The sequence below is a fragment of the Eleutherodactylus coqui genome, chromosome 2 (genome assembly GCF_035609145.1).
Source record: "Eleutherodactylus coqui strain aEleCoq1 chromosome 2, aEleCoq1.hap1, whole genome shotgun sequence".
Taxonomy (NCBI): domain Eukaryota; kingdom Metazoa; phylum Chordata; class Amphibia; order Anura; family Eleutherodactylidae; genus Eleutherodactylus; species Eleutherodactylus coqui.
The window spans coordinates 159228992-159242378 of NC_089838.1; the positions used below are offsets into that span (position 1 = coordinate 159228992).

The window sequence follows — 13387 nt, forward strand, 5'->3', positions numbered from 1 at the left end:
TTGAATGGTTGTGATTGGCTGACGGCGCGTGAGTTAGCCAATCACAGCATTAGCTTTCTGGATGCAGGGATTTCAAGCCCCACATCCAAAAAGCAATGCTCTGTCGGAAACGAGGAGGGAGAGACAGCCTGCAGCAGCGCCGCAGAGTGCCCTGGGAGGGGAGTACTGCTTTTTTTTTTTGTATAGCCAGCGTAAAAGACGACCCCCGACTGCAGAGCAGATTTTTCGGGGTTAAAAGGTCGTCTTATACGCTGGAATATACAGTACTTGGAACATAAAATGCATTTTGGTCATTCACTGCACAGTATCGTAGATTATTCAAAAGGTCTCCATTCCGTAACAGACAAAATGGCCTTATTGCCCACTGCTACCAAAGTTCAGCTTTCATTTCTAAGACTAAGCTGGAAAAATGAAAGCTGTATTATGGCGGCTATGAACAATAAGGCCAGTTTTTCCATTAACCAAACAGGTTTAAAATAAAGCTGGGTATACTGCAGGCAACACAGGAGGCACTTGGTATTGTTTAATGATGGTATTATGTATTTGGGGATTGATCTGAACCCTTCAAGCAGCGGCAGTGTTTCCATTAGGTACTTTTGTGAAATAAGACCTGGTGTACTATCCAGTGTGTTACCTATGGATGTAGTTTGTTCATAGTTTACAGTACAATCACATAGTATTACATTAGCTTTTTCCATAGATCGTATGTACATTCAGCATTGGAACTTTGGTTGTAGAGCATTCGCTGTCTTGGACATCTTGAGGCTTAACATCCAAATGTAACAGTGATGAAGTATAATCCAGTGTGTTCTGTATGGTATATATTTCATTGCAGCAATTAAAGTGAAAATGTACTCTTGGTATTATAGAAAATGCCTTCTTCTGTAACTCGTTCCAAGATTGGTCCATAGATGTTCTTAGTCAAAGGGATTACCAAGCCTTTGCTTTCAATTTCACCTAAGATAAAATAAATAAAAACATGACTAAACCCATGGTAAAAGTGTACACGTACAAGTAGGTAACAGTATCACAGCGTGGACGACACCATTGAATATGGCCGACATGCGGCTTATAAATAGTGTCGTAACCAAGCATCCAAATCAAAGCAATATGTTGTACAAGCTTGAAATGTCAATGTACATTCTCAATCTTTAGGAGCAAACCAAGGTTCAGAAAGTTGGGTAACCATGGCCAAACTGCTAAAACTGCCAACAAAGAGCATACAAGATAATGCAGATGACACTTTAACAGCTGAGAGAAACTTTGAGGTTGGAGAAATAATGAACAAAATGGTTAGCTAGAGCTGTTAGACAGTTATGTGCTGCTTGGTGAGAACAATAAGTCGGCTGTCTGCACATCATCGCCTACACACAGGCTGCTGCCATAACCAGGAAGATGCGGTCTACTCCTCTGTGTAAGCTTGACATTACCCGCATGTAGCAGTTTAGATGGTCTGGTTATATTTTATAACTAAAGAAAAGGTATAAACAGAGATGTGCGGGAGAACAGAGGAACACAATGGTTATTGAGTAAGATACGAATCTCGTATGGCTGATACATTTTAGCCATTGCAACTTAGCCCTATAATACACACTGCACTACCCACCGTCCAAAACCATTTTTGCAGCGATAGCTGTTGGGTATCCCACAGTTTTTGCCATAGCAGAGTAACCATTAACTTCCCCATACACAACCAGGCTAATATTTTTTGATTCCAGATGTCCAGAAGGGTGCCTGATGCCAACATCATTTCTCATGACAATCATATCACGTTCTCCTGGACCTGAGAAGATAAAAATAGCAGAGGTTACAGACTGAACAATTTGGAGGAACCATGTGCTACAATGCGTTGACAAGAACGGGAATTTCGCAACTTCCATTTACAGAATTCTTCTTTATTGTTGCCCCCGTGTGCAGAAACAGGGCAATGTCTATGCCGCTCTGCAGTGCTCATCTTCCTTTGCAGGACTGGAGCTCACAGAAAAACTGAAAGACTAGTTTGCTAAAGGCGACAGAAACATCCCGCCAGACATGGATTAGCCATAATTTGGTCAACTGATTACAGATTGCGTTACATAGTTTTTATCCATTTTGGTACCGTCACGCCAGGCTTAACCCCCCTAACATTACAGGACGCAAGTTTACATCCTGAGCGCATGGTACTTAACACAACAGGCCGTAAAATTTACTTCTTGTGGATGGGCAGCAGACCTCCGGCTGCAATAGTGGGGATAGGTGAGAACGACGACCCCCCCACTGTTAGGCCTCGGTCAGATGAGCATTTTTTTTGCGCACCAATAGGTGCGCCAAAAAAGCGCCACTCACATCTGCTGAAATCACGTGACCGGGCAATTTTTTCATCTGCAGAAGACCCGAGCTTCATGCGCATAAAATTCACCCATTCACTGGAGCAGCTGTGCTTGGGGAAGCGCAGCAACTCCAGAAGCAGAGAGTGAAGAAGCTCCGCAGGGCTTCAGGATTTCCCCATAGCAGGGAGAGAGAGTGGAGCTATGGGGGATTTTCCCATAGCAGGGAGAGACGGAGTGGGGCTATGGGTTAATCCCACATTGCTCCACCCTTTTTTTCTGCAATGGGGAAATTCCCCATAGGTCCTCTCTCTCCCTCCCCCTCCCTCCCATTCTCTCTCTCCCTGCTATAGGGACCCCCGAGGGATATCCCCATAGCACATAGAGTGGGTGGGGCTACAGATTCTCAGATAGATTCCCCATAGCAAAACAGAGGGGTGGGGCTAGGGACAGATCCATCTAGCTCCGCCCCCTCCTCGCACACTCTTGGGGGAAGCCCTCGGGGAAAGTCTCGAGAAATCCCTTGGGGAGAGAGTCCCCCTACTGCCCCAGCTGCTGGGGAACTGCCACACAGGGGGGCAGGAGGAATACCCCGCAGCTTACAGCAGGGCATTTAAAAGGTGCTGCTTAGAAACACATTTTAAATGTCCTGCTGTAAATCCCCGTTAGTTCCTGCAGGGATAAGGGGACTCCCCAAAGGTGTTCTGTTAAATCCTGCGGGGACTAACAGGAGTTTATAGTGGAACATTTAAAATGTGCTTCTGAACAGCAGGTTTTAAATGTCCCACTGTAAGCTGTGGAGAAATCTATTCCAAACGCAGGAGTTTCTATTAACTCCTGCTTCCATAGGAGTCTATGGAAACTCCTGCGCAGCGCACACCAAAGATAGCCAATGTTCTATCTCGCATGCCGTTTTGCGCTACTACATTCTTCAAAGTGAGCGATTCTATAAGAACCCATTGGTTGTTTTAGAAGCGCTTTTTTTGTGCACCCAAAAACAATGCTCATCTGACCGAGTCCTTAACCCCTCACATGCCTCAATCAATTTAGATCACAGCATGTAAAAAGGATGGCAGATGGAACACACTCCCTCCGAAACGCCATCAGTCCTCTGGTATTTAATCGTGGAGTACCTATGAGTTGCCATGGCAACTGGACACCAAATATGTAGCAAAATATGCAAAACCTTGGCAAAATTTGTAGCGGAGCTTCCACTTGTGTGGTCATACCCATAAAGTTCAAAACAGTGTGACGTTAAGTGAGATCAAACCTACCAAAAGAAAGCATCATCTCCAAATGTTTAGCCAGAGCACCAACAATGGAATCTGCTACAGGCACTGGTTCATCGCTTAGTAATCCAAACCTGTTCAGGCAAAATACAATTGGAGTTACTGAGAAAACTACAGAAATGTAAATTACAGCCAGTCATTATGACATTAGGGTTCGACTAAATATTATTTAACCAGGACGTTCGGTGATGACAGCCAATCGCTGCCCAGAACAAAGAAATCACTATGACTGGAGGAACAGGTAGTAGTCACCCGTCATGGTATCCCATCAGTGCACACAGATGGACAAGGTGCAGTGGAGGACATGTTTTATGTTACATGTTATGAGTATCTCTGGTAGAGGTACAATAGCTCCGTATGGTTAAATCCACAAGCTTTGCTCTACAAACACTATTTTAGAAGAGTTGTGAAGTAGAAGGTAGAGCTCTTACCACTGGACAACCTCCATGTTGCTGTCATTCTTTCCTACTTTATTATACACAGCTTCTTTAATGTAGTCCATACTGCTTGTGGCTGGAACCTTCAGCATATGACAGAGGAGCTCCTTCTATATATTGGGGTTTGAAAATACATTTTAGCCATTGCAATTTAGTCCTGGTATGCTACATTCATACATGATATAATGAGTCATTAACGGACATACATGTAAGGTTTGCCAAAACACCTTCACCAATATTATTGTCTTGCACAGGAAAGACTAGCTTTGCAATGAGTTTTCCACTATGGCTTTGTCATTTAAGGTTTTTATTTGTGTACAATAAAGTCATTATATTCTTATGTTGGCGTGATCATTTTTTTCTTTTTGAATTTTTAAAAAATATCTACACTGGTTTAGAATCAGCACAGATAATAGAAGAACATTAGAAAACAACTAATACAATCAACATCAAATAAGAGTCAACAGTCCTTTATGTTGGACTATCAGCAGATATCACTGAAGTTTTGGCAGGTCCCAGCCAATTTCCCTCAGTGCTCTCTGTAAACGTATGGTTAAGGTGGCTAAATGCCCAGTTTTGTTAAATTATCTATCTATCGAGCTCTCCAGAACAGGAGCAGCATCTTTCCATAAACAGCTTTCACTAACCTGAAATATCAGTGCAGATATAACGTCTAAGGTTGTTTGGCTGCCTCCTTGACATGACCTGGTACAAATCTGGCCTTGGGTAGAAATGGCCTCAGCCAACAAATATATCCACTGAGATTCATTTATGCAATTAGTAATAGTCTGCCTGATGCTAAGTTTTTTTTTTTTCTGGAATAAAAACTGGCACCTTAACCCCTTGAGTGGCGGGTTTCCTACCACCCTGTCGTGCCCACCAGGGCAGGTTTTTTTAAATGGTCTAATCATTGAATTTCAACTAATTTTGCAGTTGCGTCTCAAGAGCCATAACTTTTTCATTTTTCCATTGACATGGCCATATAAGGGCTTGTTTTTTGCGGGACAAGTTGTGATTTTTTTAAACAGGGGGGAGGAAAAAAAGAAATGGGGAAAAAAGAAAAAAAGGTGCCATGTCATTAAGGGGTTAAATAATGTATTAACTTCCTTCTCTGGGTCATTACGACGCATGGATACCACATGTGTGATTGTATTTTTGATTGTTTACAAAGTAAAGGGAGACAAGTGTTTTTATAATTTTTTTTTATAATTTAACTTTTTTTTTTTTTTTTTTTTGTCCCTTTAGGAGACTTCCACAGGGACCCATCAGGACCACTTGATCACATTCCGGGGGTCCGATGGTGACAACCCTTTACATGCTGCAGTGACAGCCCTTTACATGCTGCAGTCACATAGACTGCAGCATGTAAAGGGTTAACACAGCAGAGATCGGAGGCTTTCTCTGATCTCTGCTGTAAGAGCAGGTACCTAGCTGTCCTCTAACAGACAAGCACCAAGCTCTCCCTGCCACAGAGACCATGGGCTTGCTTCTGACAAGCCGATGGTCTATATGGCAACCTGTAAACAAAGCAGGAGATTGCCGGCATATCGGCAATATCATCTGCTGGTTTTTCAAAGCCCTTGCTTTGTTCTCTGTGGGTCTGTGCAGGCAGAGCACAATGTCACAGCTTGTGGCATTGTGCTCTGCAGCTCCCATAGTGATACATAGCCCGGAAATCTTCCGGGTTATGTCGCTATGAGCAGTGGAGCTCGTCCCGGAAAATTTCCAGGCGTGCCACTCAAGGGGTTAAGGCATCATGTCCACGGGCACGCATGGTTTCCAAGTGTGGAATCCCGCAGCGGATTCCACCTGTACCCACAGCCATGAGGCGTAAAAAGACATGCTGCACTTTTTACAAAAACAATTTCCTGCGAATTCGCGTCACAGACGCAGTGTCACCTGTGTCTGTGCCGCAGACTGGACGGCTTCCATTGACTTCAAAGGAAGCCGTCTGCACGAGAAACAGCAGAAAATGGAGCATGCTGTGTTTTCTTTCCCACGCGCGATCCGCATGCCGGGAAAAAATGACATCCGCAGGTATTACCTGCGGATGCCCAATAAATGTCTATGGGCATATTGAACTGTGGATCATCCAGATGGATTCCACAATTCAATTTTGCCCGTAGACAGGAGGTGTAAGGAGGATCTGTCACGCCAGCTGCCTCTCCACTTCTAGTAGTGCAAAAAGACTGAACCAGGGAGTCGTTCAGAAACTCTGCCCAGGGCCCAATCTCTACAGGAGCTGTAGGAAGGACCCATCTTTCATTACTTATTCTACTAGTAAAGAGGCTGCCCAATTGTGTGCCGCCTCATTTGATAATAAATCCACTGAGGCCAGCTAATTAAAGAAAACAAAAATTAGACAAGTGCCCGGCTGCTATACGCCAAGGCTCTTATTCTGCCCCACCAATAAACAGCTACGATATTGCTGACGATCATGGGAGGTTCTCAGATAAAACTTATTACACAGCCCATATCCATGTATGCATTTATGATAAAACAAGCCACCTGGGGTGCTTACTTACCCATGTTATTGCTGGTGCATCTATAGCTAGCAGTGGGCAAGGATCGGCATTTATTAATCCCAATTTCACAAAGCCACTCATTGCCTTAGCAAATCCCTGGAAAAAAAGCCATGGATTTAGACAGCAATGATGCAAAGCCCTTATGTGGTCTTTAAATGCAATAAATTGTTTTTGAAAGGAGAAAATTTTGTTCCACTTGTGGTCAATGAATCCTGCTCAAAAACTTTTGATGTACTAGTAATTAATTGCAAATACATTTTAAAAAACAAAAAACCTTTTCATAGGAAACCATAAAACAATTAAATTGTTAGGAAGGAATGTTTGAAATCCCCCCCCATATGAGAGAAGTAGCGTATATACTTGAGTATAAGCCGCGTTTTTCAGCACATTTTTTTACTCGAGGTAAAAAAAAAAAAAAAAAAAATGCAACACTCACTTCCCAGGCAGCGCCTGTGTCCCCGGTGCGATGGTCTCCCCGGCAAGCTGCTTGAGAATTCTCCCTGCTGTCATCTCCCTGCTCAGCTTTGAATTACCCCGCCGTCAGTGTTGTGTAAGAAAGCGCTGTGATTGGATCGAGCTCCAGCCAATCATAGCCGGTGCTCGACCATTCACAGCCATTCAGTGAATTACATCACTGAATGGCTGTGATTGGTTTATCGTGTGCCGGCTGTGATTGGCTGGCACTCAATCGAATCACAGCAGTTACTTAAACAGCGCTGACGGCAGGGGAATTCAAAGGCGAGCAGGGAGATGACAGCAGGGAGAAGTCTCAAGCAGCTTGTCACACTGCCGGGGAGACCATCGCGCCGAGCACGCAGACGCCGGCTGGGATGTGAGTATTGCACTTTTTCTCTACCTAGTATGTTCTCGAGAATAGCAAGGTTTATACTCGAGTCAATAAGTTTTACCAGTTTTTTGTGGTAAAACTTATTGACTCGGCTAATACTCAAGTATAGACGGCATTAGCTTTTTCATTAAACTTTTCCTTCTCTTTGGGTCCACTCCCCCTTTGGCTCAAGAACAACCTGGAATTACAAATACAGTGTTTGTGATAAACAGCTAGAACTTACCTTGTATCTCAAAGTTCCTCTCATTAAGGTATGTGCTGACTGAATGCCATAGGGGTCAGCATATTTTGTACTATCTCTGTTAGGGAAACCTTCTAAATTCAAGCCAGGGAACCAGTCCATGTCTGTGACGGACTCAAGTAATGACCCCCCAGCTGCAATATTAACAACCTAAGAGAAAGGGACACAGAACAAAAGGCAAGTAATGTGGGGGAGAACGTGGAGAACTTATTACAACATTTAAGCAACTTTTATTTTACATATCTATATAATATTCTGGCATATCTCCATAAATCCCAGTACATTATGAATAGTAGGGCAGCCTGTGGCACAATGCCAGTGTCGCCGCACTCCGTGTACCAAGTCCTGAGTTGGAGACCTAGCAGAGGAATGTTAAAAAGATAGACTAAATAATAATTAGAGTTGGAGGTATTCCAGAAGAACATCTTATCTCCGTGCACACTAGCCGAATTTGTTTCACGCAATTAGAAATACCTCAATCATAAAGACATCGCCGATTTCTCTATGAGCATGTGGATAAATGTGCTGTCTCACTTGCTACATTACTTACTGGATTTTGGATTCATGGAAGATAAAAACAAAAAAAAAAAAAGTTCACCAGCCTGATCCACACTTCAAGGAGCAGCACAAGCTACGCCTGACAAGAGATGGGAAGGCCAGGAAAAAAAAAATATGAAAAATTGGGGGAAAAAATAGTTTTTTTCCCCAAAGCCATTTTTTAGGTTATATAGTTTGACTACCATGTCATAGATATATTATTTATCATTGGAACAAATTCTACAAAAAAATGGCTTTGGAAAAAAACATTTTTTTCCCAATTTTTCCCATCTCTAAGCCTGACCAGACAGAAGTAGGAAAATCATAGGAAAAAAAGACATTAGTCTAGCACTTCCAAATCAAAATTTTAAATAAAAAAAAACAACTTTATTGACTATAAATAAAAGTCTATTATGACAGCAACCCACATCAAAATCACTTCTGCTGATGTGCTTCTGACACCAAGCTGGCTAGGACACAGGGTTGGCGATGCATTAACAAAAGTGATTTTGTCATGGGTTGCTGTCAAAATGGACTTTTATTTATAATCAGTAAAATTCAGTTTTTAAATTTTGATTCACAAAAAGAGCAGAACTGACAGGTTCATCCCATATTCAAAAGGCTAATTGGGCTGATGCTCATGGCCCTTCAGAGATACTAGAGGACTCCCATTCATAATATGCAGAACTGTAGAACCTTAAAAGGACAGTATTTGGATATGGCCCCAAAAACTATAACCCATCTCCCTAATTAACGTGGATATTAATTTGTGTTCCAAAACCTTTGCCAATAGATTGGCCCTTATTCTCTCCTGAATTATTCACAACGACCAGGTGAATTCTATACAAGGCCACAAGACCTCACATAATACAAATAAAACCATGACTCGGGTGAAAGCCAAATCTCTGCCATTGTCTCCTTTCCATTGATGCCGAAAAGTCTTTCAACCGTGTCCACCGGGGATTTGTGTTGGCTTTACTCCATCAGTTAGGTTTAGGCCAAATGTTTCTGAACAAAGTTCTAGCAGTATACACTGTCTCAACAGCGGAGGTAAGAGTTAATGGTCTTATCTCCCCCATCTCAATCTGTAAGGCCTCATGTCCACGGGGAAAATCAGGCCCGCTACGGATTCTCCATGGAGAATCCGTAGCGGGTCCCTCCTGCTCCGCGGACATGAGGGCTGAAAATAAGAAGAAATAAGAATAAACTTACCTCTCGCCCGCTCTGGATCCTTCCTTCGCCGCGGCGTCATCTTCTCTGCGTCGCGGCCGGATCTTCTTTCTTCGGCCCGGCGGATGCGCAGGACGACGTCGGTGACGTGCCCCGCGCATGCGCCGGCCCAAAGAAAAAAAGATCCGGCCACGACGGAGAGAAGATGGCGCCGCGGCGAAGGGAAGAACCGGAGCAGGTGAGTAAATTCCGATTTTTGTCTCCCGCGGATCCGGACGGCTTCCATAGAAGCCCGCGGGAGCCATCCCCGCGGGAGACCCGCACGAAAATGGAGCATGGTCCAGATTTTTTCATGCTCCATTTTTTTTAAAATCACTTTTATTGACCATCCAAGGGTATTTATCTACCCGCGGGTGGTCAATGCATCCCTATGGGGTGCGGATCCGCGGGCAGGAGAAGTGTTAAAATCCGCAGCGGATTTTAATTCTTCTTTTGCCCGTGGACATGAGGCCTAACACCCCACTGCACTGTTGCCCAATGTCCCCCTTATTTTATGCTATTGTGATGGAGCATCGGCCAAGGTGATACAGAACATCATATAAAGCTTCTCAGTTTGGGACTGACAGTTTAACACCGCACTGTATACGCATGACTTTCTATTATATGTCTCACAAGCCTGCATTTTTTTTCCTTCCATAGTGCAAAAATTTGAAAGCTTTGGTCACTTAACCAAGAGATTTTTCATTTTTCGTAGCGGCTTTCCATGAACCATAACTTTTTCTTGTTACCCGATTGTACCATATAGTAAAAAACTACTTTAATAAAACTGATTAAATATAAGTAATTAGAAATGGAAGTGCTCGGAGGACCTCTACTGTCGAAGAAGTGTTGGGGCCATGAAGTTCAGTGCAGGATACAAGTAGACAGCAGTGTCCTCTGTAGGAAGGGTTTTAAATGCATGATGGACAGCAATGGTACTCGCCTACCACATCAGAAGTACAAAGTGGACGTTCTGTTCCTTACTGTACAAGGATTCAAGCAAAGAACACTACTTTAGTAGCAGCAGTTTACACCTGGACATCTTCCTTTGGGTTTATAATGCTATATCCACTCCATTAGGGACCTCCTTTTCCACACTAGAAGTAATAATTCTAGGGAGAATACCCCTGTACAGAAAGTCTTCAATAAACCATCCCATGATTTTTTTCTGTCAGACTGTGAGAGGAAAAGGGACACTTCTATTGCCCCTGTATAAATTAGGAGATATACTAGGGTACAGAAGAGGCTTCATACACGACTATGGGTCCCCTTTTAGAGCTTGATCCATAATACAGCGATGTCCATGAAGCTTCAGCGTTTTGTCAACTTGATCTTCATACAGCTCAGCAAGATCTACAGCATCAATGCATTCCAAAAAAACAATGGACTTTTTTGAAGATCTAAAAATAAAAAGTTGCGAATACATAAAAACTGTATATCAACTGACCTCTCCATTCTTTAAATAGGTGGCAGGTTGTATTGTGTTCAAGAGAACACCCAGAGGACTCCAGCTGAACTTATATCTCAGGGGGTTGTCAGAACACTCAGGAGCCGGAAGACCTCCACAGAAAGAGATGTAGGATTCCACCTGCAGAAAACAAAACACCTCCATCAGCGGCGGCAGCATGCTGCATGTCACACCGGCCTTTGTCAGGAGGCTGGCAGGAGATACAGTTCAGCATTCATCTTAGGTTGCCATGTTCGCAAAAGTAAAATCCGGACTTTATTTACAGATTTATAAACATACCACTATTGGTGGATTGGATTTGATATTTATTGAAACGGAATAACCAGAAAGAGAAGCAGTCAGTGATGTATACATATATATCTCTGTACTTACCTTAGCGCCGACATCTTTAGCTTTATCAAAGCATTCCATGGCCAACATATGGTCAAGACCCGGATCCAAACCCATTTCACCCACGATGGTAATCCCAGCATCTTCAGCACTACAAGTACATAGAAATATACAGAATTGGCCACATATCCTGCTGCAAAGCAATACGTTTTATGCAAGCAGAGGACTCGGCAGGTGTGTAACTTCTTCGTGATGAAGCCTGTTTGCACCTTGATCACCAACTAACTTTTCTGGGTTTTTTTCATCGTTGAATTCCAGAAACTTGCTTTTTGCGGGTATTTATTTATTTAAATGCCATCATTTTTGTATACATATAATGTATTGGATTGGGGGGAAAAAATAAATTCTGCCATTTCTTCTTTGGATTTCCCTTTTACGACATTCAGTGTGCAAAATAAATGATGTGATATTATTTTCTGGCTCAGCATAATTCCAGTGATACCAAGTTAATCCATTTTTTTTTTAGGTTTTGCTATTTTTGAACACAAAACACTTGGTAACGCCATGCTATGGGGGGTTGCTTTTTACAGCATGAGCTCTAGTCTTCATTTATCCAATTTTTGGGAACATATAACATTTTGATTGCTTTTTATTCCATTTTTTTTTCTAGAGGCAAGATGAACAAAATTCTGGCGTGTTTATTTTTAACAGCGTTCACCGTGCATGTCAATACCAAATTTATAGCAGATTTTTTATTTTTTTTGTAATTTTTTCACACTTTTTTAAAATATAGATTTTTTGCTTAGCACTGCATTTAAAGACCCCTAACATTTTTATTTTTTGTCAACAGTGCTGTGTGCGGGATTTTTGGTGGGACGAGTTGTACTTTTTAATGGTATCATTTTTTTGATCCAGCCGACGTTTTGATCACTTTCTATTTAGTTTTTTGCCATGTTTGGTTTTTTTTCATGACATGTACTGTGTGGGCTAAACAAAGTACTCACTTTTTTCTCTGAGTCAGGCTAATTTCACACGGGCGAGCGCGATATGGGGTTGTGAAACCCCCCCCTTCATATCGTGCTCCCCATCATGTGAATTCTCCAAAGGATGTGAGGCTGTTTTCATCACTTTGGAGATGCAGGGATCCTCTGCCGCAGCTGTCAGCCGCGGTGGAGGATAACAGAGTTTCTCCCATGGTTTCAAAGGGAGACCTCACACTGTGTGCACCTAGCATGTGTATGATGCTGCCATTGGCCTCGTTGAAAACAATGGTCAGTGCAATGTGAGATCACGCACAAGATAAAAAAAATTTGTTTCAATTTGTTTCCTGCAGAGCATCACATTGTGGTGCCACGCGGGAAAACATCACTTACGTGTATGACCCCATTCAAAAGAATGGGGTTCATATTTGTGCGTCTTGCAAGTCACAAATCCTGTGTGATTTTAGAGCGCCCGTGTTAAGGCGGCCTAACTACAAATGCAGCGATACCACTTCTGTGTTTTTTGGGGGGGTTTTTTTAATAGTAAAAAGGGGGAAGTTGGGGCTTTAGCATTTTTTTTTACACTTTAACTTTTCATTTTTGCCCCACTAGTGGACTTGAATATCAGCATCTTGTATCATTCTTCTCTTCACTACAGTAGTGCATTAGAAAGCCTAGGAAGCTCAGCCAGAGTCTAAGCCTCACATAGGCTACCATTGTAGCTGGCAGACACAGAGGCTATATTTAAGCCTCTGGGTGCCAAAGCAACAAATTGGGACCCCACCATCACATTGTGGGGTCCAATGGGTGAGAGTGGGAGCATCCTCCCTCTGTTAGCTTTTTATATACTGACTATCATACTGACTGTGGTATGTAAAAGGTTAAATACCGGGGGTTGAAGGCTTCCTTGGTCCCCGCTGTTAGAGCAAATGTCATCCGACAGCGGCACACCTAGTCTCCCTGGCACGGGAGACCTGTGTCAGGCTTTTCATGCAGCCACCGTCAAAAAAAGACAGTGGCGCTGCAGAATAAAGCCCCTTAACGGCCGCCGTCAAAAGACGTATGGGCGGTCGTTAGGGACTGTTATATTTAATATTTACATACTATAGCAAAACTCCTTTACATGACAAACAGATTAGCACGTGTTAAAGCAAAAAGGTATATCCTGTTGTGCTTGCATGATAAAGCAGATAATGAACACAATTCCAGGGTTGAGCT

The 13387-nt window shown here is 42.8% G+C and overlaps 1 protein-coding gene across 1 annotated transcript in view; it reads right to left on the bottom strand.

Annotated features, from left to right (window-relative positions):
* Positions 1-509: 509 nt before the first annotated feature.
* Positions 510-13387, bottom strand: part of AASS (aminoadipate-semialdehyde synthase) — a 67234-nt gene continuing 54356 nt past the window's right edge. The window contains exons 17-24 of the mRNA XM_066591841.1: positions 11232-11340; positions 10839-10979; positions 7628-7795; positions 6558-6653; positions 4027-4142; positions 3581-3669; positions 1607-1783; positions 510-957 (exon numbers count right to left, since the gene is read on the bottom strand). Coding sequence (XP_066447938.1) covers positions 839-957; positions 1607-1783; positions 3581-3669; positions 4027-4142; positions 6558-6653; positions 7628-7795; positions 10839-10979; positions 11232-11340 — 1015 coding nt within the window. The 3' untranslated portion in view covers positions 510-838. The remainder of the gene's footprint in view (positions 958-1606; positions 1784-3580; positions 3670-4026; positions 4143-6557; positions 6654-7627; positions 7796-10838; positions 10980-11231; positions 11341-13387) is intronic.